General features: G+C 39.5%; 2 protein-coding genes across 2 annotated transcripts; both read left to right on the top strand.

Moving 5' to 3' along the window:
• The first annotated feature begins 2,145 nt into the window (after nucleotides 1-2,145).
• Nucleotides 2,146-27,090, top strand: LOC131930282 (calcium-activated chloride channel regulator 1-like). The gene is made up of 10 exons (XM_059286695.1): nucleotides 2,146-2,395; nucleotides 6,419-6,575; nucleotides 16,192-16,341; nucleotides 17,065-17,215; nucleotides 19,195-19,345; nucleotides 22,987-23,110; nucleotides 24,742-24,863; nucleotides 26,110-26,334; nucleotides 26,792-26,978; nucleotides 27,029-27,090. The coding sequence occupies exons 1-10, from the start codon at nucleotides 2,231-2,233 to the stop codon at nucleotides 27,088-27,090; spliced, it is 1,494 nt and encodes a 497-aa protein (XP_059142678.1). The 5' UTR covers nucleotides 2,146-2,230.
• On the top strand, nucleotides 3,889-4,737 carry LOC131930286 (proliferating cell nuclear antigen-like). The gene has a single exon (XM_059286701.1). It carries the CDS (start codon nucleotides 3,970-3,972, stop codon nucleotides 4,735-4,737), a length of 768 nt encoding a protein of 255 aa, XP_059142684.1. The 5' UTR covers nucleotides 3,889-3,969.

Genomic DNA, 27,090 nt, shown 5'->3' with positions numbered 1-27,090 from the left:
AGGTAAATGTCGTTTTGTTTTGATAACCTACAAGTACAAGCATAGTGAAGGTAAATGTCGTTTTGTTTTGATAACCTACAAGTACAAGCATAGTGAAGGTAAATGTTTTGTTTTGATAACCTACAAGTACAAGCATAGTGAAGGTAAATGTCGTTTTGTTTTGATAACCTACAAGTACAAGCATAGTGAAGGTAAATGTTTTGTTTTGATAACCTACAAGTACAAGCATAGTGAAGGTAAATGTTTTGTTTTGATAACCTACAAGTACAAGCATAGTGAAGGTAAATGTTTTGTTTTGATAACCTACAAGTACAAGCATAGTGAAGGTAAATGTCGTTTTGTTTTGATAACCTACAAGTACAAGCATAGTGAAGGTAAATGTCGTTTTGTTTTGATAACCTACAAGTACAAACATAGTGAAGGTAAATGTCGTTTTGTTTTGATAACCTACAAGTACAAGCATAGTGAAGGTAAATGTCGTTTTGTTTTGATAACCTACAAGTACAAACATAGTGAAGGTAAATGTCGTTTTGTTTTGATAACCTACAAGTACAATCATAGTGAATGTAGATGTAAAGCGTGGGCCTCTCTCCAGACACAATGGGTTGGAACAGTGGCGTAGCGAGGTCGGGTGTCATCCGGTGCGGCACTTAATGGTGTCACCCCCTCAGAGGCGTACCGACTCTTCCCATGGGACAAATTTTCGATTTGCACCCCCCCCCCCCCTCAAACTTTCGATTTGCACCCCCTTTTCAAATTTTTCTCTATATATTTTACTATTTTTTGCCTTGGTGTCACCCCCCTAAATGGTGTCACTCGGTGCGTTCAGCACCCTCCGCCTCCCCCCCTACCTCGCTACGCCTCTGGGTTGGAATAGCCCACAACCGACTCATTTGATAGAAGACAATGGTATGACCTTTAAAGATAAAAACATCCCATTTCTTATACTAGATGGAAGAATGTACAAATAAGTCCTGCCGACCAAGTGCTACATTCGTTGTATTGTTTAAGGGTGTGGCTAAGCCAACACTGGAGAGTAGGATGGGGGTCATATTAAATGAGGTCGGTAGATGTTTTGTTTCTACGGGAACAGTATTGACAGGGGCCCTCCTTGTCTTGAGTCCTGATGACTGAGGTCCTTTAGCGGGGAGCCTATTGGGTGGGATACGTAATGACGGGGGGCCGTTTTGATTGGAGCCTTTAGCACTGGGTCCATTTGTTACTGGCCCTCTTGAAGGGATCAGTGTGTCGGGGTAGCCTTGATACAGGCTCTAATGACGACACCACTAAGCACACATTTATTTGGTTCGACTTGAAGTTTCAAGTCACTAGATAATTTGAACCTTTATCAGTAACACTGTTGTAGTAGGGATTTAATTAATATACTAAGTACATATGAATACTGTACTGTAACAGTTTTTTATTTAAACTTGAGTCAATGATAATTCTAACATTTTTTTATATAAAAAGGTATACTTACATACATCTTAGAATTACGTAATCTGTATTTTGTGAATAAATGAACGGTAATTCGCATTTTCTTTTCATTACTGTGGTATTTGTATTTATTTGACTTTTCGTAAAAGATGTACAGGTTGTCTCCCTTGGTTTTTAAAAATAAATTACATGGGAAGTAACTATGCAAGAGATTTGATACAACACCACTTGTACAGAAACGCATTTTTGATATAGGTTTTTTATATTTACATCTGTTTTATTGTTAGTTGACCACCGGCCACTCTCTTATTCATCGCTCCAACCATTGGTTGGAAGAGTCGATTATAAATAGGGGGATGTATGAATTATCAAATCTCAGTGACCTACATTTATCTAGATCGGGTTTATTAGTTAAAAAAAAAAACTCCCGTAACCTATTTTTCTTGTAAAGTTACAAACAGCCAAAGATAAGTGGAGATGTGACTTTTTAAAAAAAAATGTAACACACTTGAGCCAACACACTTTGGCGTGTAAGTCGTCGTGTGTTGACTGTGTTAGATAACACAGGGACCGAACATTACGTCAAAGATAAACTTCCTGTCGGTACTCAGAGTCCAATTCGTTTTCTACACTGGTGTTTAATAATGATGTGTGATGATGATGATGTGTGATGATGTGATGATGATGTGTGAAGAATCCAAGCCGTGCTGAAAAATTACACTCAACCCTATGATGTTTGATACGATTCAGAAGTCGTGTGTGTGATGATCGATCATTTCCGTTAGCAGTTTCGATGGATGGACGTGTTGTGTTGTTGATGACCTGTTTGTATATAGGAGGCGTCGTCTGCACGCGACGGCCGAGTGCCGTGCGAATAGACAATAACGGATACAAGAATATTTTGGTAGCCGTACATCCGGACGTCCCTGAAGACCACAGTCTAGTCGATGCTATTCAGGTAAAGATGTTTAGTAGTGTGAATAGTAGAGTCTATTGGACGATTTGTTGTATGAATAGTAGAGTCTATTGGAAGATTATTAGTGTGAATGGTAGAGTCGATTGGACGATTAGTAGTGTGAATAGTAGAGTCTATTGGACGATTAGTTGTGTGAACAGTAGAGTCTGTTGGACGATCAGTAGTGTGAATAGTAGAGTCGGTTGGAAGATTAGTTGTGTGAATAGTAGAATCTGTTGGACGGTTAGTTGTGTGAATAGTAGAGTCTATTGGACGATTAGTTGTGTGAATAGTAGAGTCGATTGGACGATTAGTTGTGTGAATAATGCAGTCTTCTAGATTACTATTAGCTGTGTGGATAGTAGTGTACATCAGTGTTTCTTCCAGGCTGGCTTCTCTTCGCGGGGGGGGGGGGGGGAGGGGGGGGGCGAAGAGAGTCTACCGGCCCCCGAACAAAATGGAATGTATATAGAAAAAATATTTTTTTATCAGTATCCGACCCCCCCCCCCCCCCCCCAAAAAAAAAAAAAAAAAACTTTCAAGTGCCCCCGGAGAAAAAAGTCTGGAAGAAACACTAGTGTAACACGGACACCAGTCTAATCTTCTGGTAAAGCTGGGATTTGTGAATATAGTCTATTGGACAATTCGTTGTGTGAATAGTACTATCCGAGGGGACCTCAATTTTGGTAGTTCTAATTAGATAAAGCCAATACTGATCACTAAATAAATTAATTTATAAAGGGACCAGATACAAAATATCTCAATCATAATCTAAAAATAACCAACAATAAAAACAGAAATAAAGATAACAATAATGACTGATGATTTGTGTTTTAAGTCATCAAATTATTTTCAAAAATAGATTCCTAATTATAACCGCAATACTACAATTATGTTAACGATGATTTACGTATTTTTTTTTATATTGTGCTTTTACACTGCACTAATTAGTTAGCTGTATTGACGTTGATTAATTAGCCACTTTAATTAAAATCAGTCAGTTGATAGCGTATCAGTTGTGAGATAATGGGACGCGCTTGACGCTGGGAATGACGTTACTGAACTTTATCAAAGAGAGGGTAACTCGGTCAGATACACTGGTTCTTCCAGGGGAGGCTACTGCAAGTACCGGGGATATGACCACTACTAAAATTGATTAGGGTTGTCCAAACTGTCATTTGACTAATGTCAAGAGATGAAACTGTTTTATTATTAATGACCAGCTAACTAGAATTGAGAGTAAAGAAATTAAATTATCACAGCTATTTATTAACCAGTTAACATGAAATATTAAAACCAGTAAATTTATCTCGACTGGTTGTAATAATTAGCATAGAAACCAAATTTGAACAATCGCATGAACGTTTCAAGTAGATCTTATTACCTTATGTAAAGAACCAAAGCCTTTTCTGATGCTTACACTCTCATAAAGATCAAAAAAAGAAGTATACTCCAATAATACTGAAAGTTACCAAAAAAAAAAAAAAAAAAAAGGCCGTCTGTACTATTCTATATACACTTACAATATCCATTTTTATTAAAGATACATTTATAGACCCGCCAGGTACTAAATAATCATGTTTGAAGCACGCCTAGTTCAGGGATCAATGTGGAAAAAGATCTTAGAAGCAATCAAAGATCTTTTAAATGAAGCGATTTTCGATTGCTCGAGTACTGAAATAACAGTGCAAGCCATGGACAGCTCCCATGTCAGTTTGGTTGCTCTCAGTATGAAATCAGACGGTTTTGAAACTTACAGATGTGATAGAAATCTATCGATGGGAATCCACTTACCAAGTATGTCCAAAATAATGAAATGTGCTGGCAATGATGACAGTATAACAATCAAAGCTGCAGATGAAGCCGATACAGTTTCGCTGGTTTTTGAGTCCCCAAATCAAGAAAAGGTGTCTGACTATGAAATGAAGCTAATTGACCTTGACACGGAACACTTAGGAATCCCTGACACGGAATACAGCTGTGTTGTGAAAATGCCAAGTGGTGAATTTCAACGCATTTGTCGCGATCTCAGCCAGTTGGGCGACTCTGTAGTTATTGCTTGCACCAAAGAAGGCGTTAAATTTTCTGCTAGTGGTGAACTTGGAACTGGAAACATTAAACTTTGCCAAAATGCTAGCACTGACAAGGAGGAAGAGGCTGTGATAGTTGACATGAACGAGGCTGTTTGTTTGACCTTTGCTCTGCGCTACCTCAACTTTTTTACTAAAGCCACTCCTCTGTCTGGACAAGTATCTCTTTCAATGTCTCAGGATGTCCCGCTTGTTGTTGAGTACAAAATATCTGAACTTGGATATCTTCGATTCTACCTAGCACCAAAAAATTGAAGACCAAGAAGCTGAATAATGTCAAAAAGATAAATTTATGTTTTCATTTGTCACCTTTATCATAACTCATTCAAATTGTACTTCAATCTGTAAATAAAATCATACTAGAACTTAACAAAAAAAAAAAAAAAAAAAATGTAAAGAACCAAATGATTATAATTTAGCAAAAGCTAAGCAATATTCACCACTGAGGAAGTAGCTGAAGGAAAATGGATAGCTATGAATATTATATCCTACTTGGATCCAACAGGAAAAGAAAGAAAATGGGAAGGTGTTACAAGAATTACAAAATCTAAAACAGAAGCTGATGCTGTTGGTATGATAACACTATTTAAAGATCCAGTACAAAATTGTGATTGTGTTGTACTCATTCGTCAGTATAGGCCTGCTATACATTCAACCAATGTTGAATTTCCTGCAGGATTAATTGATGCTGGTGAAACAGCCGAGGTTGCTGTTATCAGGGAAATGAAAGAAGAGACAGGTTTAACAGTAACGGTGAAGCATGTATCACCAGCTACTGCCACAGATGCTGGTGTGCTGGACACCACTATGAAAATGGTAACTTGTGAGGTGAACTTAAATGATCTCAAAGAGCACAATTTGAAACCAAGTGTTGGAGATTCTGATGAATTTATTGAGGTTTTAATAGAACCACTACATTCTTTATTAAAACGGTTAGATGATTATAAAAATAATGGTGACATTGTTGATTCAAGAGTGTATTCATGGGCTTTAGCTAGAGCATACCTATGAAATAATCTAAATATAGTAAGGAATTATTTGTTTTAAGTTACCAAGCAAACTAATATAGTGAAAGTTATTAGGGGCTCACACAAGTAGACACAGATGTACAAGAAAATCAAAGAATTCACTTCAACTGAAATATAGTTTATTTTGTTTCCACATTATATTAATTCTAAATAATGAATCAAACTCACTCAACAATAAAATACAATTTAAAAAAAAAACAAAAAAAAAAACTTATTTTCAAATCGTTTAAATACCAAATTATCTGCCCCTAATAGCCGTACCACTTCCGGTTATCGGAAATCGCTCAAAAGTTGATACGGATCTACGATTTTGATAAAATACTTATGTATGAAATTTCATCAACCTAGCTGTAACGGTACTCAAGTTATCGTGTTTACACACACACACACACACACACACACACAGACACACAGACATAAGGACAAGATTGCAAAATTATGCTTTTCCGTATCAGTGAGATGTACAACGTCGAGATTTGTAAAAATCTCGATTTTTTTTTTTTGCACGATTACAAGACTTTCTCTACACCTCGTATATACGAGAAAGTAAAAAGAGAAGACATTTTTTAAATTTTTTAATAAAAGTAGGAACCCAATAGGGCCTATATAAAATAGCTCCTATGGGGCACCCATGATATGGTAACCCAAATTTAACACACACACACACACACACACACACACACACACACACACACACACATATATATATATATATATATATATATATATATATATATATATATATATATATATATATATATATATATGTATATATATATATGTATGTATATATATATATGTATGTATATATATATATATATATATATATATATATATATATATATATATATATATATATATATATATATATATATAAATAATGATTTTTACATGATCCAACACTTCAGCGGATGATAATGGATGCGTCATCTTTCCTGCACCAAGCCACAGAACGACGCGCATATTTCAGTGACGTCACCATCCTAGTCCCCGGGCACTGGACCAATGACAGCTGGGGACGGGCCAGCGCTGAGCTGTACACCAACGCTGACGTGGTGGTGGAGAGTAAGTTGTGTCACGTGACTCGTCCTTACCTGGCTAGAGTTAGTCAGCTTGTCGTTGTGTGTGGGTCGTCTGTCACTGTCAGTGTGCCACCTGTCACCGTCCATCATTAGACCCTGTACTGGTCAACTGTCAGTGTGGTGGCTATCACTGTAGGTGACGTGCAACTGTACTCTGGCTAGCTGTGGATCTGTCACTTGTGTCCACGACTAGAGCTGAGCTAAGGTTGTCAGTTAAAGGCAGTAGCAGGACACGGCGTTGAGATTTGGTCCATTACATTTGTGTAGCCAACAGGTGATCAAAGGAGTCATCCATAAATGACGTCATTCTTTTTTTTGACGATGTTTACCTTCCCCCCCCCCCCCTCTCCTCCGTCACACGTCGTCACAAATAGCCAGACCCTCCCCTAAAATGACGTCACACCTCAGCTTACAACCCCCCCCCCCTCAAAATTGCAGTTGATTTTTTTTAAACATCGATATTTTTCTAAAATATTGTCTGAACTCTGTCAAATAGAGTATTTTAATCAATTCCTATTACAATTTATCAAAACAGTTTTCTAAAACTCGAAATAGCGTCTAAAATTTGTTTTTTAACATTGCTTTTTTATAATGCAAAAGTGTGACGTCGCACCATCTGAACCCCCCCCCCCCCCCTCCCCCTCATCACACACCATCACAAAATTACGGACCCCCCTCCCCCCTACGAGTGTGACGTCATTTATGGACGACCCCAAATGTAGAGATTTGGTCCTTAACATTTGTATAGCCAACAACTGATCAAATGTAGAGATTTGGTCCTTAACATTTGTATAGCCAACATCTGATCAAATGTAGAGATTTAGTCCTTAACATTTGTATAGCCAACAACTGATCAAATGTAGAGATTTGGTTCTTAACATTTGTATAGCCAACATCTGATCAAATGTAGAGATTTGGTCCTTAACATTTGTTTAGCCAACAACTGATCAAATGTAGAGATTTGGTTATTAACATTTGTATAGCCAACATCTGATCAAATGTAGAGATTTGGTCCTTAACATTTGTATAGCCAACAACTGATCAAATGTAGAGATTTGGTTCTTAACATTTGTATAGCCAACATCTGATCAAATGTAGAGATTTTGTCCTTAACATTTGTTTAGCCAACATCTGATCAAATGTAGAGATTTGGTCCTTAACATTTGTATAGCCAACAACTGATCAAATGTAGAGATTTGGTCCTTAACATTTGTATAGCCAACAACTGATCAAATGTAGAGATTTGGTTCTTAACATTTGTATAGCCAATATCTGATCAAATGTAGAGATTAAGTCCTTAACATTTGTATAGCCAACAACTGATCAAATGTAGAGATTTGGTTCTTAACATTTGTATAGCCAACATCTGATCAAATGTAGAGATTTGGTCTTTAACATTTGTTTAGCCAACAGCTGATCAAATGTAGAGATTTGGTTATTAACATTTGTATAGCCAACATCTGATCAAATGTAGAGATTTGGTCCTTAACATTTGTATAGCCAACAACTGATCAAATGTAGAGATTTGGTCCTTAACATTTGTATAGCCAACAACTGATCAAATGTAGAGATTTGGTTCTTAACATTTGTATAGCCAACATCTGATCAAATGTAGAGATTTGGTCCTTAACATTTGTATTGCATACAGCTGATAAAATGTAGAGATTTGGTCGTTAACATTTGTATAGCCAACAGCTGATCAAATGTAGATATTTAGTCCTTAACATTTGTATAGCCAACAGCTGATCAAATGTAGAGATTTGGTCCATTACATTTGTATAGCCAACATCTGATCAAATGTAGAGATTTGGTCCTTAACATTTGTATAGCCAACAACTGATCAAATGTAGAGATTTGGTCCTTAACATTTGTTTAGCCAACAACTGATCAAATGTAGAGATTTGGTTATTAACATTTGTATAGCCAACAGCTGATCAAATGTAGAGATTTAGTCCTTAACATTTGTATAGCCAACAGCTGATCAAATGTAGAGATTTAGTCCTTAACATTTGTATAGCCAACAGCTGATCAAATATAGAGATTTGGTCCTTAACATTTGTATAGCCAACAACTGATCAAATGTAGAGATTTGGTCCTTAACATTTGTATAGCCAACAACTGATCAAATGTAGAGATTTGGTCCTTAACATTTGTATAGCCAACAGCTGATCAAATGTAGAGATTTAGTCCTTAACATTTGTATAGCCAACAGCTGATCAAATGTAGAGATTTGGTCCTTAACATTTGTATAGCCAACAGCTGATCAAAGGGAATCTTTCTATACTAATGAATAGAGATACGACCACGACTTTTTTCCTGACGCCTCGGTCGCAGTAGAACTAAATGCCGTATCATGCATTTCTTAAAAATAAAAAAAAATATGTTGGGCTTGTTATGATGCCGCAATGTGTCAGTGTATAAATGTCATATATATATATATATATATATATATATATATATATATATATATATATATATATATATATATATATATATATATATATATATATATATATATATATATATATATATGTAACGAGACTATTTGCCTGTAGTGCCAAATGTTAACGAGTTCTGCTCGACAACGCCAAATGTTACCGAGTCTAACCACTCATTCTACACAACATCGACCACAGTATAGATACTCGAAGATGCAGGTTCGCTATTGATCCTTTTATTACATGAATCAAAGAAATGCTTCACAATAATATAATGAATCAAAAGGAATGCTTCACAATAATAGTCTGAATCAACTGACCCCCAACAGTCCTCACTAGTCTTCACATAACTGAATGCACATGTCTATCGTCCTTCTTAACACAATACGGCTAACCCGTTCAATAACCAACTTGATACTGCCACACTGACTGACTGATCGAGAGAGAGAGAGAGAGAGAGAGAGAGACCGAGCTCAGCCGTCGCCTTCCTATATATCCCCTTCGTACTCGTAATCGTATTCGGTTCTATCATAATCGTAATCGTAATCGATTCTAATCGTTGCATCAGAATGTTAATTACGCCGCTTCTGTCGTACAGTCCGATTTAATAAGCCATCTGCATCCTGTCACATCAAAGTTGACAGACCGTATTGCGTTCTTATCGTATCGCTTCCCAAGATACTACGCCTTGGCTTTCTGATCGTTATCAGCCAACACCTGCGTTATTACATCAGTCGTGTCAAAGTTGACAGCGCTGTACTGCGTTCTTATGTCTCTGGTAACTTCCCCTAGTTACATCCACCCCTGCCTTTTTTTGTGTGTTATCAACCACAAACAACGCTTGGCAGGTGCAGTCCTTCAAAGTCAATCGCACCACCGTAAAAAAAAATTTATTGTTCCACTCACTGTCAATGTCGTCACATTCGTATAAGATTGACCGTTATCCCTATTTCACATATCAAATGTGTCTACATCATCTTCCTCAGACACAAAACAGTTCTAGAATTCACATCCACCCTTTTTCGTTTGGTGCCTTCACCAGTTCACTTGTATGACTTTTTGAACAGTCTGTTCTCATACCAGCGCGACCATGAAAGAATTGATGGTTGCTGACAAAAAATTTCGTATTCTTTCTGTTTCTCAAACTTCTCCGCGGACCACTTATCTGATGGTCTACTGTCTCTCTGCTTCTGGGAGGAACGGGATCCTCTTCGTTGCCGTTATCCTCCACTTGTGTATCGCTGTTGTTCTGTTGATGGTGACATGGTTCCGGGATGGGTATGTGAATTTCCGTTATAGTTTCCGGTTCCCTAATTGTCTTGGGTTTCCTTGTGTGTAACTGCTCTTCTTGACTATGACAATATTTCTTTAATTGAGCAATATTCGCCCACCGATCCGGTTTGGTGTGATCGATGGGTCTTATCTTAAAGGGGCCACCTGCTACTTTAGGCATCTCCACGACTTGCCATATCTCCTGTCCCCAGAGGTCGTGGATTTTGTTTCTGCCTAACGGGTGGCTACGCAGTAATACCCTGTCGTTCAGTTTGAGTGGCGGGTCCTTTGTCTGTACCGGCGGTTCCCTTCGCCGTGCTTCATGTTCTAGTCTTTCCTGTACTACCCTGTACATTTCTCTAATTCGTCTCATATGTTCATTCACATATTCCAGTGCAGTGTATGAGCCAGTCATACTCTCCTTTTTTCCTAGGAACAAGTCAAGGGGGAGTCGAGCCTCCCGTCCGAACAGCAACATGTGTGGCGAAAAGCCGGTTGTGGCATGGGGGGTGCAGTTGTATAGATATACCAACTCTGGGAGAAAATCAGGCCAACGTTTTTTCTGTTCAGGTTCTAGGGTACGCAGCAAATCATGCATGCTGCGGTTGAACCGCTCGCACTGTCCGTTTCCTTTCGGATTAAATGTGGTTGTTCTAGATTTGTTGATCCCGTAGTGTTTGCACAGTTGGTTAATTACTTCTGACTCAAAGGCCCTTCCTTGGTCAGAGTGTAATTGTCTTGGTATGCCATATTTGATGAACCAATGTTCTATTAAGACCTTTGCCACTGTTTTGGCAGTCTGATCTCGTGTGGGCACCGCCACAGTCCATTTGGTGAATACATCAGTCACTACCAACACATGTTCCGTCCCATCCGATGATTGCTCCAACGACGTAAAGTCCATAGCCACAATCTCTAGTGGTTTTGTCGCTAGTAGGTGTCCTGATGGCTGTCTCATTTTGACAACTGGCATTTTCGCATGCTGACACCTCACACAAGCCTCACAATGGCGTTTGACCTCCATTTCCATATTGGGCCAGTAACACCTCCGTCGTAATATTTTGTGCGTCCTGTCCTGACCCTGGTGTCCTGCCCTGTCATGTGCCAACCTTAGCACTTCTTCTCGTAATTGTCCAGGCACCACCACCTGGTGTATTGTCCCATCAATTTGGTCATGAATTCTCCGCATGAGAACACCATCCTTTATACTGAGACGGTCCCACTGACTCAGTATTTTCTTTGTTTCTCGACCAAATTGTTCTCTTTCCCTTCTTCCTGGGAATTTTTGTTCCTGGACGTGTTTCAACAGCGGCTGTAAGCCACTATCCGTTCTCTGGGCATCTCTTATCTCTTCATTATTAAGGCAATTAAAATCACCGATGTCCATATGTCCGGGCTCTGTGGAAATGTGCTCCACCCCGGTCTGTCCGTTCTGCCTCACTTGCACCCCGTGAGGGATATCTGTTGACGCTCTGACCTCACATATTCCTGTCAGCATTTCTTCCTCATCGCCCGGTCTCTCGTACGGATTCCTTGATAAAGCGTCCGCATTGCCATTGGACCGCCCCGGGCGATATTTTATCTCCAGGTCAAGGAGCGCCAATTCTGCTGCCCATCGCTGTTCGATGGATCCCAACTTTGCTGTCTTTAGGTGACTCAAGGGGTTATTGTCAGTGTATACCACACATTTAGCACCTAATAGATAGTCCCTGAATTTTTCAGTCACAGCCCATTTTAATGTCAAAAGTTCTAGTTTCATGGCGCTGTAATTTGTCATGTTCTTCTCTGATTCCTTCAGAGCTCGACTGGCATACGCAATAACCCTGAAACCTTGCTTTTGTTGTTGTGATAGCACAGCTCCCAGACCTTTAGAGCTGGCGTCAATTTCTAGCCGAAATGGTTTGTCAAAGTCCGCGTATCCTAATATCGGCGTCTCTGTCAAAGCCTTTTTCAAGAGCTTAAACGAGTTCAGGCATTCATCAGTCCATAATTCACCTATCAGTTGTGTTTTGCCTTTCTTTTTCTCCTTACTGTGTTTCTTTGTCATTTTGTTTACCAAGTCATGCAACGGTGCGGCAATTTTTGCAAAACCAGGTACAAATTTTCTATAATAGGAAGCAAAGCCCAAGAATGATCTGACCTCTACCGTGGTTGTTGGCTGTTTCCATTCTTTAACAGCTGCAATTTTATCTGGGTCAGTGGCGATGCCATCCGACGAAATCACATAACCCAAAAAACGTACCGATTTCAGACCGAAGCAGCATTTGTCTGGGTTCAGCTTTACTCCTATGTCTCTAAGACGGAGAAACACTTGTTCTAATCTTTCTAGATGGTCCTCCCAAGTTTTTGAGTAAACTAGTATATCATCCAAGTACACCAACATTATTTGAAATAGAAAGTCACTCATAGTACTCTGCATTACTCGCTGGAATGTAGCAGGCGCATTAGTTAGACCAAACGGCATACGGGTCCACTCGTACAGTCCCAGTGGAGAAATAAATGCAGTCTTATGTTGATCGTTGGGGTGCATGGCCACTTGGTGGTAGCCGCTAGCCAAATCCAAGGTAGAAAAAAATCTTGCTCCCCCCAACGCATCAAGACATTCATCAATACGAGGCAAGGGGAATGCATCCCTTCTTGTGATATTGTTCAATTTCCGGTAATCACAACACAGTCTTATCTCCCCTGACTTCTTTTTTTACCACTACTATCGGTGCCGCATACGGGCTAGTGCTGGTTGTAATAATTCCCTTTTTTAGTAGATCGTTCAGGTGTGCTTTCACCGCCGAGTAGTGACTTGGTGGTAATCTTCGATAAGGTTGCGCCACAGGCCTGTCCTGTAGTAAGGGTATCTGGTGTTTTATTACTTCCGTGTAACCCAAATCACCCTCGTACGAGGCAAATATATCCCTGTACTTATTCAGCAATTCATTTAGTTTTGGGTCCTCAGTTTCTGGGAATGTATATGTTCGGCCATCCTCTTTCTTCACCTCGGCCGTCACATTGACCGACCTAATTGTTACTTCATTACTGCTGGTATTGCTCAGTTCGATGCACTGTGCCGACCTTAGTACCTCGACGTTCTGTGGTACTCCTACCAGAGTATTAGGCGGTATAAACATTTCCTCATCCAAAACATTTGCCACTAATCCTTGAACTAGTCCATTTTCCGCTGATGTGTATGTCCGCAGTAACACGACGCCTGCCCTCAGTGCGGCGCCACATGGTTCTATCATCACATCACCATTCACGCTTCTATCACCAATTTGTAATGTGATTGCCTTGACCGTGTTTGCCGGGACTGATATCCTTCCTCTGGTCTTGGCAAACCTGGCCAACTTGGATCCCCGACCTGGTGTGGTCGATCCGACAATATTTGTAAGAAATTCTGGCAACTGGCCAAGAATATTCATGCCCAACAGGCAAGGTATATTTGACACATTTGTCTCTAGGTTGTGTTTCGTAACGAACACCCCAACCTGCTTCAACCTATGTCCCGCCACCACGACATCCGCCAGAAAATAACCACAGTATGGAATGGTTAGTCCATTAGCTGCCGTCAGGCGCATGCATGTGTCAGACCTCAACCTATGGTCTTTTCCTTTCATCCATTTGGTGTAAAAATTTTCCGTAATTGTCGTCACCTGGGAGCCTGTATCCACAATTGCCTTCACCGCGATGTCCCCAATCGTAATCACCATTTCGGGACAGACTCCCATCATTTTGTTTCTTGGGCCATAACCTCGCCCCTCTGTAGCCTGGCCCTGCCTTACAGAGGACGACCGTTTCCCTGACAGTACCGTGCCATATGTCCGGGTTGTGAACAGGACAAGCAAATTGGTCGACCGTCAGCCGTCCACCGGAGCGATGGACCGGCGGGTCGCGGCCGTCCAACCTGTCTCTGTTTTGTCCCGTTCTTTTCCTGGTTCTCAGCTGTTGACCTGCTTTCTAACCTCTCCAATCGTTGGTCAACCTTATCCAGGTGGGCCAACAGTTGAGCCATCATGGTTTCCACCGTGCCGGTCCCTGTGGGTGGGAATTGTTTCTGTTCCGGCACAGAGACTTTGTCCACCGAACAGTTCGATTGGTCCTCATCCTCGGACCTGCGGATCGCTGAGTTCCTGACCTGAAGGAAGGTCAACTGCGGGTCTTTGTGGACCTCCTCTTTCAACTCTCTCCTTAAGATCGGGGTTGCTAGCCCCTCGATGAAATGGTCCCTCAGTAGGCGTACATCAATGTCAGGTGTTTTGCCCTTTACCGAATCAAAGGCCCTGTTCATTCGGTGTGAATACTCCATCACACTCTCCGCCATTCTCTGCTTTAAGCCTACGAACCCCGATAGCAGTTGCGATCGCGACCGTCTCTCCCCAAAGGTCTCCATAATTAGATCCAGCACCTTATCTGGATCTGATTGGATGGTTTTATCGTGGCATTTGACCTCTGCCCTAACCGTCTCTCCTATACTGCCCATCAGCAGTCTTAATCTTTCCTCTGGTGACATGTGTCTCGAGGCCCAGGCCGCTTTGACCTCTTCACTGAACCTGTTGGTTAAAGCTGGATCACCGTCCCCGTAAAATTTGTTAATGTGGGACTCTCTGGGCAGGACCACAATATGGGTCTGCTTCTCGTCCAGAGTAGACATTTTATTCCTTGAGTAAAAAAAAAAGAGTTCTTTCTTACCGTGTGTGTATGAAAAATTTTCCTCGTTCCTCAATTTTCACTGTTCCTGAATGTCCGAATTCACACACACACGAAACACAGTTATGAACAAGGTTGACTATGGGTGCCTCAAGCGGCAAGTCTCGTTGAATTCATCCTGTCCGCAGCGCCAGATGTAACGAGACTATTTGCCTGTAGTGCCAAATGTTAACGAGTTCTGCTCGACAACGCCAAATGTTACCGAGTCTAACCACTCATTCTACACAACATCGACCACAGTATAGATACTCGAAGATGCAGGTTCGCTATTGATCCTTTTATTACATGAATCAAAGAAATGCTTCACAATAATATAATGAATCAAAAGGAATGCTTCACAATAATAGTCTGAATCAACTGACCCCCAACAGTCCTCACTAGTCTTCACATAACTGAATGCACATGTCTATCGTCCTTCTTAACACAATACGGCTAACCCGTTCAATAACCAACTTGATACTGCCACACTGACTGACTGATCGAGAGAGAGAGAGAGAGAGAGAGAGACCGAGCTCAGCCGTCGCCTTCCTATATATCCCCTTCGTACTCGTAATCGTATTCGGTTCTATCATAATCGTAATCGTAATCGATTCTAATCGTTGCATCAGAATGTTAATTACGCCGCTTCTGTCGTACAGTCCGATTTAATAAGCCATCTGCATCCTGTCACATCAAAGTTGACAGACCGTATTGCGTTCTTATCGTATCGCTTCCCAAGATACTACGCCTTGGCTTTCTGATCGTTATCAGCCAACACCTGCGTTATTACATCAGTCGTGTCAAAGTTGACAGCGCTGTACTGCGTTCTTATGTCTCTGGTAACTTCCCCTAGTTACATATATATATATATATATATATATATATATATATATATATATATATATATATATATATATATATATATATATATTAAAGACTGCTTAACAAATCATTCTATTAAATGCCATGGGCAATGGTAAAACAGTAATTTCTAGTAAGAATTAATAAAGATATTAATATTATATTTCTTTCTCCTACTAAATACAATATGTTACAAACTTGGGCTTCACTAAATTACGGTAATTTAAAAAAATTTAAACTTTTTTGGTTGTGTTTTCGCTAAAATGAATGTTTTATTTTAACAATATTCTTGAAGCACCATTGTTCTATGTATGTTCGTTTACCATCTTGTCAACCTGTTTTACCCTCCAGAGTCTGATGGCAACACAAGTTTTGATGACGTACTACCCACTTCTGGAGCTTACACTAAAGCATTTGGTGGTTGCGGGGTGGCTGGTGATCGGATCGTGTTGTTTACGGATATATTTGGTCCAGCAGCTCAGGACGTTTATGGAGAATTAGGTGAAATTTTGTTATATCTAGGACCCGATATTTATAAAATAAAAATATCCATCAACCGTCGATACTAACGTATATATACAACTGATTTTATGCTCTACTACTTCAATAATGGTCTACGAAATAGAGCGCTAGGCTGCTTACCCGAAAGTCTTGAGTTCGAGTCAATAGAAAGTCCACCCAGCTCTGATGAGTACCTAACTCAGGGAAAGTAAAGGCGGTTGTGCGAAGTGCTGACCATACCGTCCCTTCGTATACCGAGGTCAAGAAACATATGAACACTACTTCATCTGCCCATTGGATCTAAAGTGGATTCTTTATTTTACTTTTATAAAGTTACCCTTTCTGGCCTGATAGGGTAGATGAAGTAGAGTTAATCTTTGTTGCGACCATCGTTCAGAAGGGATAGTGTGGTCAGCACTATGCTCGGCCGACTTTACTTTTCCATCAGAGCTGGGTAGACTCAGGCAAGTCTTACAGCCGCGAGATCCGAACTCGAGTCTTTCGGCTGAACAAGTGAGTGATCTATCACTTGGCCACGCCGGCTCATGCTACTATAAGAACATTTAACAATATTTTCTAACAAGAACATTGAGTGCCTTTAAAGGTGTCGACTTAGATAGTTTCTAACAAGAAAATTGAGTGCCTTTAAAAGTGTCAACTACAATATTTTTATGTGTTTAAATATGTTCAAATACAACGGTTCTCTCTCACTTCAATGTCAAGGTCGATTGTTTGTCCACGAATGGGCGCACTTCCGGTACGGCGTGTTCGATGAGTTTGCGCAGCGAGGCGAGCAGCAGTTCTACTTCTCCCCGGCGTCTGGACGACAGGAAGCGGTCAAGTGTAACCGCCATCTTGCCGGCCAGGTCATCAGGTGCCGTACACCCCACATCTCACTCAGAGCTTAGTACACACTAGTAGTAGGAGAATGTTGGGTGCTTAGTACACACTAGTAGTAGGAGAGTTTTGGGTGCTTAGTACACACTAGTAGTAGTAGGATTTTGGGTGCTTAGTACACACTAGTAGTAAGAGAATAGTACACAGTAGTAGTAGGAGAAATTTGGGTGCTTAGTACACAGTAGTAGTAGGAGAATGTTGGGTGCTTAGTACACACTAGTAGTAATAGAATAGTACACAGTAGTAGTAGGAGAAATTTGGGTGCTTAGTACACAGTAGTAGTAGGAGAATGTTGGGTGCTTAGTACACACTAGTAGTAAGAGAATAGTACACAGTAGTAGTAGGAGAAATTTGGGTGCTTAGTACACAGTAGTAGTAGGAGAATGTTGGGTGCTTAGTACACACTAGTAGTAAGAGAATAGTACACAGTAGTAGTAGGAGAAATTTGGGTGCTTAGTACACAGCAGTAGTAGGAGAATTTTGGGTGCTTAGTACACACTAGTAGTAGGAGAAATTTGGGTGCTTAGTACACACTAGTAGTAGGAGAATTTTGGGTGACTAGTACACACTAGTAGTAGGAGGAAAATTTGTATAATCTGTTGCCGTGGTTGCTGTCCTAACCCTAATATCAAACCTGATCCCAACTCTAATGCTATTGTTCCTATCCCTATCCTATCCCAAAAAAAAAAGAAAATCCTCGAAACGATATAATGAGTCCTATCGCCAGTTTTATATGATCTTAAAATATATTTCTAGAATGTACGGCCATTAAGAACTAAAGAAGGGGAGGGGGGCAAATTTAATATGACATTTATGAAAAAAAAATTATTCGATTCAATTAAGCTTACAATAATTAAAGATATATACACTATCCATTGAGTAAAAATAATGTACTAATGTTAGATTAAAAGTACTATGTAATTATTGACTTTTAGCGACATTACAAATCAAAATGTCTAACTGTCTTGTTAGACAGCACCCCCACCCCCCACCCCCCATCCCTTCCCAGCTATCTAACAACCATAAAATGTAGAGTGGGGAATATTTACGGGTCACTGTTCATGCTTTCAACAATATTTATTTGCTCTAATTTCTATCTAACTCTACTGCTAACAAGACACGGATAATTAGAGATTCACGCCTATTACCATATCAATTAATTAGAGATTCACACCTATTACCATATCAATTAATTAGAGATTCACGCCTATTACCATATCAATTAATTAGAGATTCACGCCTATTACCATATCAATTAATTAGAGATTCACACCTATTACCATATCAATTAATTAGAAATTCACGCCTATTACCATATCAATTAATTAGAGATTCACACCTATTACCATATCAATTAATTAGAGATTCACACCTATTACCATATCAATTAATTAGAGATTCACACCTATTACCATATCAATTAATTAGAGATTCACACCTATTACCATATCAATTAATTAGAGATTCACACCTATTACCATATCAATTAATTAGAGATTCACACCTATTACCATATCAATTAATTAGAGATTCACACCTATTACCATATCAATTAATTAGAGATTCACACCTATTACCATATCAATTAATTAGAGATTCACGCCTATTACCATATCAATTAATTAGAGATTCACGCCTATTACCATATCAATTAATTAGAGATTCACGCCTATTACCATATTAATTAATTAGAGATTCACACCTATTACCATATCAATTAATTAGAGATTCACACCTATTACCATATCAATTAATTAGAGATTCACACCTATTACCATATCAATTAATTAGAGATTCACACCTATTACCATATCAATTAATTAGAGATTCACACCTATTACCATATCAATTAATTAGAGATTCCCGCCAATTACCACATCAAGGAACAGTCCACCCTAGAACTTCAATACCGCGGTTGCAATATTAATTAAACACATTTTGTTTGCTGTTTTCTAGAAGAATCTCAAACGAGAGTGACGTCAACTGCAGCAGTGTGAACCCCCAGAGTGGGATGTACGATGACGGATGTTTTTTCCAGCCTGTGACGTCAGATGGGGTCAACGCCAATGTGACGTCATCCATCATGGACACGATAAAAATACCCTCTGTAAGTAGAAAGAGAGAGAAATGTTTTAATATGGAGATTATCTTTTGTGTGTGTGGGGTGGGGGGGGGGGGCTTTTGGTAATTAATGTGAAATTTCAGATGATATTGACAAATGGTAATCAACTCACATTATTCCAGAAGTTAATGACTTACTTACTTGATAAGGCTGTGTGGTGGTGGTGGTGGGGGGGGGGGGGGATTTTAAGGGCGCCCAAATTTCGTTTTCAAACTGTAGTAAATTTCCTACTGAATTTTATTCTAAATGGCAAAATGTGCGGATGAATTTTAAAATTACAATTTTAAAAACAAAAAGAATATCAAACAAAAATACGAAGTGTTCACCATGGCGCCCCTGACACCCGGGAGGTTACACCAGACCCTTCTTTCGGCGCCTCGGCAGTAGATTACGATTGGGCGCCCCGAGTTTCCCATCAGCTACTTGAAAGAGTCAGGGGAACAAATTGATTCGTCAAAGCGCCACATCGCCGCTTCCGGCGCCCCTGCGGTTAGGTGACCCGGAGCAACCCGGGCTCCTCTCCCCTGCAATCAGTGTTTCTTCCAGTCTTTTTTCTCCTTGGGGGGGGGGGGGCACTTGAAATTTTCGAGGGGGAGGGGCGGGGCGGACTATAATTTCCAGGGGAGGAAACTGTTAAAAGCATATATTTTTTTACATCTATTCCATTTTGTTCGGGAAGGGGGGTGGGGCGGTAGACTTTCTATGGGAGGGGGGGGGGGCGGAGCCAATCTCCCCCTCCCCCGAAGAGATGTCTGTTAGAAATTCTGCCTGCAACAGGGACACGGTTTATCATTACATGTGGTGACGGAACCGAACCAAGAGTGGCAACCTGCGCCCCTGCATTAGTGTAGCCGGTGGCTCCCGAGAACACCCCGCGACGCCCCTGGGTTTTTATACAGCACACCCTGTGGCGTCTGAGCTCTACTGTATGACAAATTAAATGGTGTAGGCCTAACGTTACGTTTAAATTATCTTTGTTATTTGCCAATTGTAAATTTGAAATAACCAAGGGAAGCAACCTTACAGTTTTGTTTTAGAAAAACTAAAAAGTTAGAGTTACATTCAATAGCTACACAACAGAAATGTAGTTCATTGTATATTAATACTCTAATTAACCGCATAAACCATCTTTAAAAAGTTATGAATAAAACCCCTGTGATTATTACATTCTAGAACTATTACTTGGCTGTAGATCAAATAAGAAACATTAAATTTATTAAATGTTTAAAATGTTAATTTTTTAAATTTATAAGTAACAGTACTTAAAATATTTCTCATATCGACATCCATAAAAACAAAATTTAAAAAAAAAGAGAAAAGAAAAACAGAAAAACAGAGTAAATATTCTTAGGACTGTGGGCCCTCTTCTCGGCATTCTTGCTAAAATCTCAGTGTTGTATGTGACATGAATCTACGGCCTATGTGGATCTTAGCCATTTAGTTAGTCGGCCCTCCTTAGGGTCGATTGTCGGGGTCGAAACGCGGTCATATGTACTCAACTCATTAAGCATCAAATGCAACTTTAAACCAAGACCAATGTTCTAACCGTCGTTACCAATGTTCTAACCGTAATTACCAATGTTCTAACCATCATCAACAATGTTCTAACCGTCATCACCAATGTTCTAACCGTCATTACCAATGTTCTAACCGTCATTACCAATGTTTTAACCGTCATTGTCAATGTTCTAGCCGTCATCACCAATGTTCTAACCGTCATTACCAATATTCTTACCGTCATCACCAATGTTCTAACCGTCATCACCAATGTTCTAACTGTCATTACCAATGTTCTAACCGTCATTACCAATGTTCTAACCATCATCACCAATGTTCTAACCGTCATTACCAAATGTTATAACCGTCATTACCAATGTTCTAACCATCATCACCAATGTTCTAACCGTCATTACCAATGTTCTAACCGTCATTACCAATGTTTTAACCGTCATTGTCAATGTTCTAGCCGTCATCACCAATGTTCTAACCGTCATTACCAATATTCTTACCGTCATCACCAATGTTCTAACCATCATCACCAATGTTCTAACTGTCATTACCAATGTTCTAACCGTCATTACCAATGTTCTAACTGTCATTACCAATGTTCTAACCGTCATTACCAATGTTCTAACTGTCATTACCAATGTTCTAACCGTCATTACCAATGTTCTAACTGTCATTACCAATGTTCTAACCGTCATTACCAATGTTCTAACCGTCATTACCAATGTTCTAACCGTCATCACCAATGTTCTAACCGTCATCACCAATGTTCTAGCCGTCATTACCAATGATCTAACCGTCATTACCAATGTTTTAACCGTCATTGTCAATGTTCTAACCGTCATCACCAATGTTCTAACCGTCATCACCAATGTTCTAACCGTCATCACCAATGTTCTAACCGTCATCACCAATGTTCTAGCTGTCATCACCAATGTTCTAACCGTCATTACCAATGTTCTAACCGTCATTACCAATGTTCTAATCGTCATCACCAATGTTCTTACCGTCATTACCAATGTTCTAACCGTCATTACCAATGTTCTAACCGTCATCACCAATGTTCTAACCGTCATCACCAATGTTCTAACCGTCATCACCAAGTTCTAACCGTCTTTACCAATGTTCTAACCGTCATTGTCAATGTTCTTACCGTCATAACCAATGTTCTAACCGTCATTACCAATATTCTAACCGTCATTGTCAATGTTTTAACCGTCATTAGCAATATTCTTAACGTCATTACCAATGTTCTAACCGTCATCACCAATGTTCTAACCATCATCACCAATGTTCTAAACGTCATCACCAATGTTCTAACCATCATCACCAATGTTCTAACCATCATCACCAATGTTCTAGCCGTCATCACCAATGCTCTAACCGTCATTACCAATGTTCTAACCGTCATTACCAATGTTCTAACCGTCATCACCAATGTTCTAACCGTCATCACCAATGTTCTAACCGTCATTGTCAATGTTCTAGCCGTCATCACCAATGCTCTAACCGTCATTACCAATGTTCTAACCTTCATTACCAATGTTCTAACCGTCATCACCAATGTTCTAACCGTCATCACCAATGTTCTAACCGTCATTGTCAATGTTCTAGCCGTCATCACCAATGCTCTAACCGTCATTACCAATGTTCTAACCTTCATTACCAATGTTCTAACCGTCATTGTCAATGTTCTAACCGTCATTACCAATGCTTTAACCGTCATTACCAATGTTCTAACCGTCATTACCAATGTTCTAACCGTCATCACCAATGTTCTAACCGTTATCACCAATGTTCTAACCGTCATTGTCAATGATCTAGCCGTCATCACCAATGCTCTAACCGTCATCACCAATGTTCTAACCGTCATTACCAATGTTCTAACCGTCATCACAACTGTTCTAACCGTCATCACCAATGTTCTAACCGTCATTACCAATATTCTAACAGTCATCACAACTGTTCTAACCGTCATTACCAATGTTCTAACCGTCATCACCAATGTTCTAACCGTCATTACCAATATTCTAACCGTCATTACCAATGTTCTAACCGTCATCACCAATGTTCTAACCGTCATTACCAATGTTCTAACCGTCATCCATGACGTACTGCAGGTGGTGCACTTTTGCAACGACAACACCACCGACACCAACAGAATCCACAACTACGAAGCGCCGAGCAGACACAACCGGCTCTGTGGCGGGAAAAGCAGTTGGTCCGTTATTTCAGAAAATCAAGGTAAAATTACAATCGTACTCTTCACTGGTAGACAGGAGCTTGAGTTGGTTTTTTTTTTTCTGTCCATAGACCGTTATCCAATGGATAACAATGGTCGTCTAGTATATGATAAGTCTCGGGGCTTGAGTTTATATAACGTCCCTGAGTCGAATCAGCTGTGAGAGGTACCTGACTCATGCTAGGGGAAGTAATTCAGGCTAAGCATAATGCTGACCACAGTATCCATTCGTATGATGAGGTCAGTGAAATATATGAACTCTACTTCATCTGTCCGTCAGTTTTGCACTTTGTTGATATTTTAAAACCCCAGTATTTGGAAACCTTAGAGCGCATGGACTTAATTCATTCTTAAGCTTTTATGGTCACATGCAGAGTTTCTTCCAGACTTTTTTCTCCGGGGGGGGGGGGGGGGCACTTGAAAGTTTCGAGGGGGGGGGGCGGGGTAGACTTTCTTCGGCGGGGCGGACAGTGTTAAAAGTATATATTTTCTATATAAATTATATAAATTTCATTTTGTTCGGGGGGGGGGGGGGAAGAAACTCTGGTCACGTGAAGATTTGTATGCGTCAAACAACATTTTTAAATAATCCGAACTGTTCCTAGTATTTTTATTTAATGAAAAGTATGAAAATACTATTTAATATAATAATATGCAATGTTATTTAGCCTATAAAATATATACAGAATGCATATTTGTAATAAACCGGGAGTGATCTCCCCTAAACTTTCTCGAATATTCTTATATAAAACAACAGGGGATGGGAACTCGGGCTATTGACATGATTTTTAATCCATTTTAAATACTTAAAGTTTTAAAAATAGAATAAAATCTCGTAGACAAAATTATTGCACGCCAAGTGAACTAGTGAACGCCAAATAAAAAAGTGCACAATAGCGCGCAATATTATTAGTACTTTAAAAATTTACATTAGTTTTTTGAGAAATCGGAAGTAGCGTAAATTACTACTTCCGGTCAACGGAAATTACTCAAAATTTAACAGAAGGTAGAGAATTAGATGTTTTACTTACATGTGAAATTTCATTTATCTATCTGAAATAGTACTCAAGTTATAGGCTTTTGAAAAATTCAAAGTAGGAAAAGTACCACTTCCGGTTATCGGAAATCGCTCAAAAGTTGATACGGATCTACGATTTTGATAAAATACTTATATATGAAATTTCATCAACCTAGCTATAACGTTACTCAAGTAATCGTGTTTACACACGGACACACACACAGACACACAGACATACGGACAGAATTGCAAAGCCCAGTTTTTCAGACTGGATTACGCATAAAACCTCTTAATTTTGATAAATCTGGATTGATAATTTTTGCCCGATTAAAATAAGTCCTCTATACTTCGGATGTGATGAAGGACTGAGGTGTAATACGGCGAAAATTGTTAAAATTTCAAGTGATTTTTGTGCACGATTACAATACTTTCTCTATACTTCGTATATACGAGAAAGTAAAAAGTTACTAAAATAGCCTATCTATAAAAAAATTTAACGTTACGCCATATTTGATTAATAACTTAACGAGCGTAATTATTTATTTTAAAAATATATTTCCCTGCTTTAATGAATGAGGCAAATGAATGAAACTGCATGTTATTCGAGGCGTTTAGATTTCCGCCACGGTAAGAACCCACCACGAGATGTCGCTGATACAAGGCCAACATTTCGAGTTGTCCGCCTTGGTACAGGGAGACAACTGCTGCTGGCTATAGACACCTCAAGCAGTATGAAGGTTTGTAAACACACTGTAGCGTCCGTTAAGTACGTCACGTGTTCAACCCCCACACCCAACCCACGTATTATCACAAAATGACATCAATAACGCCTCTTCTCCATTTAGCAGCAAACCATTTTTTGTGTCACTTTAAACAATAGTCATTCCCCTTCAAGAAATGTGTATAGCAGTACAAATAACAAACTATGTTAAGAAGGGATACTACTTAGCTCCTCCCTGCTAAACCAGGGGTCTGCAACCTTTTGAAGCGGAAGAGCCAAAAGTTACTATTTCCCTGGTTTTAAAGAGCCACTAACATTTTTTTATTTCAAATATTTTATTTTTTTATTAAGATTATTAGTATTTGTTCAAGGAGCTGGAGAGCCGCATCTTGATATCAAAAGAGCCGCATGAGGCTCGCGAGCCGCAGGTTGCCGACCCCTGTGCTAAACCCATCGCTATTGATTTTATTGAACAATTTGTTTCCCTACATAGAAAATTCTTCACTGTCCCATTGACCCTCTTTGAACAATTTTCTTTCCACTCCCGGAATCCTGACACTTTCAGGTGACCGTCACCCCTTTTACTGTCATCCTTTGCAATTTTTTACAATCATATACATGACATCATGTAAATATTCATTATGTACACTTGCAAAACCTTTCGTTTTCATTTGATGTTCCAAATTATGTAAAAAAAAATTGATGTTGATGTACTTGTTTTAAAATTGCAAATAAAAGTATTTAAAAAATTTAAAAAAAAAATTGAACAATTCAGAAATTCCATCTGAAGATGACGTGAAGTAAAAGTCCCTTTTCAAACCTGACGGAGTTCACTTGTTTTTGTGACCTCGGCATACGAAGGGATAGTGTGGTCAGCACTATGCCCAGCCGCCTATTCTTACCCTAACGAGAGTTGGGTATCCACTGACTTGAACCCGGATTCGAACTCAAGAATTACGGGTAAGCAGGCACAGTGCACAGCTCTCTATCGCTACGCCCCGCCCCACGAAGATCAGGTGTAAACCTATTGGTAAAATTTCATTACAACATCCCCAAAAAAAAAAAAATCCAGATTTACAGAGATTGGAAAATAACCTACTGCTTAAACCTGTCATCTTTATAACAACCTCCCCCCCCCCCCAGCTTTCCTCCACGAGACTAATGTTATTTGTGAACAATTGCATGCACATTTTAAACTATTACTTAGGAATATTTATATAACTATTTTAAATAAAATAACTTTTTAATTAATTAATTTACAGAAAGGCAATAAACTAACCAGGTCAAGGCAAGCAATCTCAACATTCATTGGTGGTCTCGATCCTGGGGTTCTGTTGGGAGTGATCTCCTTCGCTTCATCCGCTGAAGTTTTGGTTCCCCTCACCCGCATCACTGATGATGCGACAAGGGAAACAATGGTGAAAATATTGCCGTCTTCCACCCAAGGGCAGACAAACATAAGCTCAGCTTTGTCAACAGCTTTGGAGGTAAGGATTACGTCGCACATTTTCTTGAGGCAATAGTAATTTTTTTAAAAAGTTTTAAATATCTAAATGAGGCAAAACAGAAATATTGAAAAAATAATTAGTAGATGTTTCTCATTCCCCATGTAACTCTTGTTAGATTGTACCGTGTTCGGTATTTCTTCGGTTGTCTCCCATACGCTAGTTAGGGATAGATAAACTTCGAAAGTAATAGTATAGTTCTAGTTCTAGGGTTTTTTAAATAAACTACGTTTAAATATTTTAGTGAGAAAAAAAGTATAACTTGCACAAGGTATAAACAAGGCTAACACCGTATCGATCCAAAATCGATCTGAATTTTACCACCATTACAACATACCGTACAAGATGAGTGTTAATGTTCCTCATACCGTAAGACCTCAAGCTTATCTTATCTAATTGGACCCAATTAATTAACATGGCGCACCTGTCCTTCCACCAGGTGTTGACGAGAAATGGCAGCAGCGCTTCCGGTACCTTCTTGGTTCTCATCACAGACGGCAAAGACACGTCACTGGCCAGGCTGGGTCACGTGATGCCCGCTGTCAGAGACGCGGGGGTGGTGACCAGTTTGATCTCGTTCTCCAGTAGCCAGGTGCCAGAGCTGGAACTGTTGGCTGAGAGTACAGGTAGGTGGGCATTTACTTTGGTTATTTAGACATTTACTTTGGTCATTTAGACATTTACCTGGATCATTTAGCCATTTACCTGGATCATTTAGCCATTTACCTGGGTCTTTAG

Source organism: Physella acuta, unplaced genomic scaffold, assembly GCF_028476545.2.
Source record: "Physella acuta isolate Inbredline_101_S28 unplaced genomic scaffold, ASM2847654v3 ptg001752l, whole genome shotgun sequence".
Classification (NCBI taxonomy): Eukaryota; Metazoa; Mollusca; class Gastropoda; family Physidae; genus Physella; species Physella acuta.
This window is presented reverse-complemented; position numbering and strand designations above follow the sequence as displayed.

What these genes read in the sequence shown, in the direction of transcription:
- LOC131930282 (XM_059286695.1), top strand. Translation starts at nt 2,231, where the DNA reads ATGGATGGACGTGTTGTGTTGTTGATGACCTGTTTGTATATAGGAGGC. An exon ending in GGACGTTTATGGAGAATTAG is followed by an intron (nt 16,342 to 17,064) that starts GTGAAATTTTGT and finishes TTCAATGTCAAG; the next exon opens with GTCGATTGTTTGTCCACGAA. An exon ending in CTTGCCGGCCAGGTCATCAG is followed by an intron (nt 17,216 to 19,194) that starts GTGCCGTACACC and finishes GCTGTTTTCTAG; the next exon opens with AAGAATCTCAAACGAGAGTG.
- LOC131930286 (XM_059286701.1), top strand. Translation starts at nt 3,970, where the DNA reads ATGTTTGAAGCACGCCTAGTTCAGGGATCAATGTGGAAAAAGATCTTA.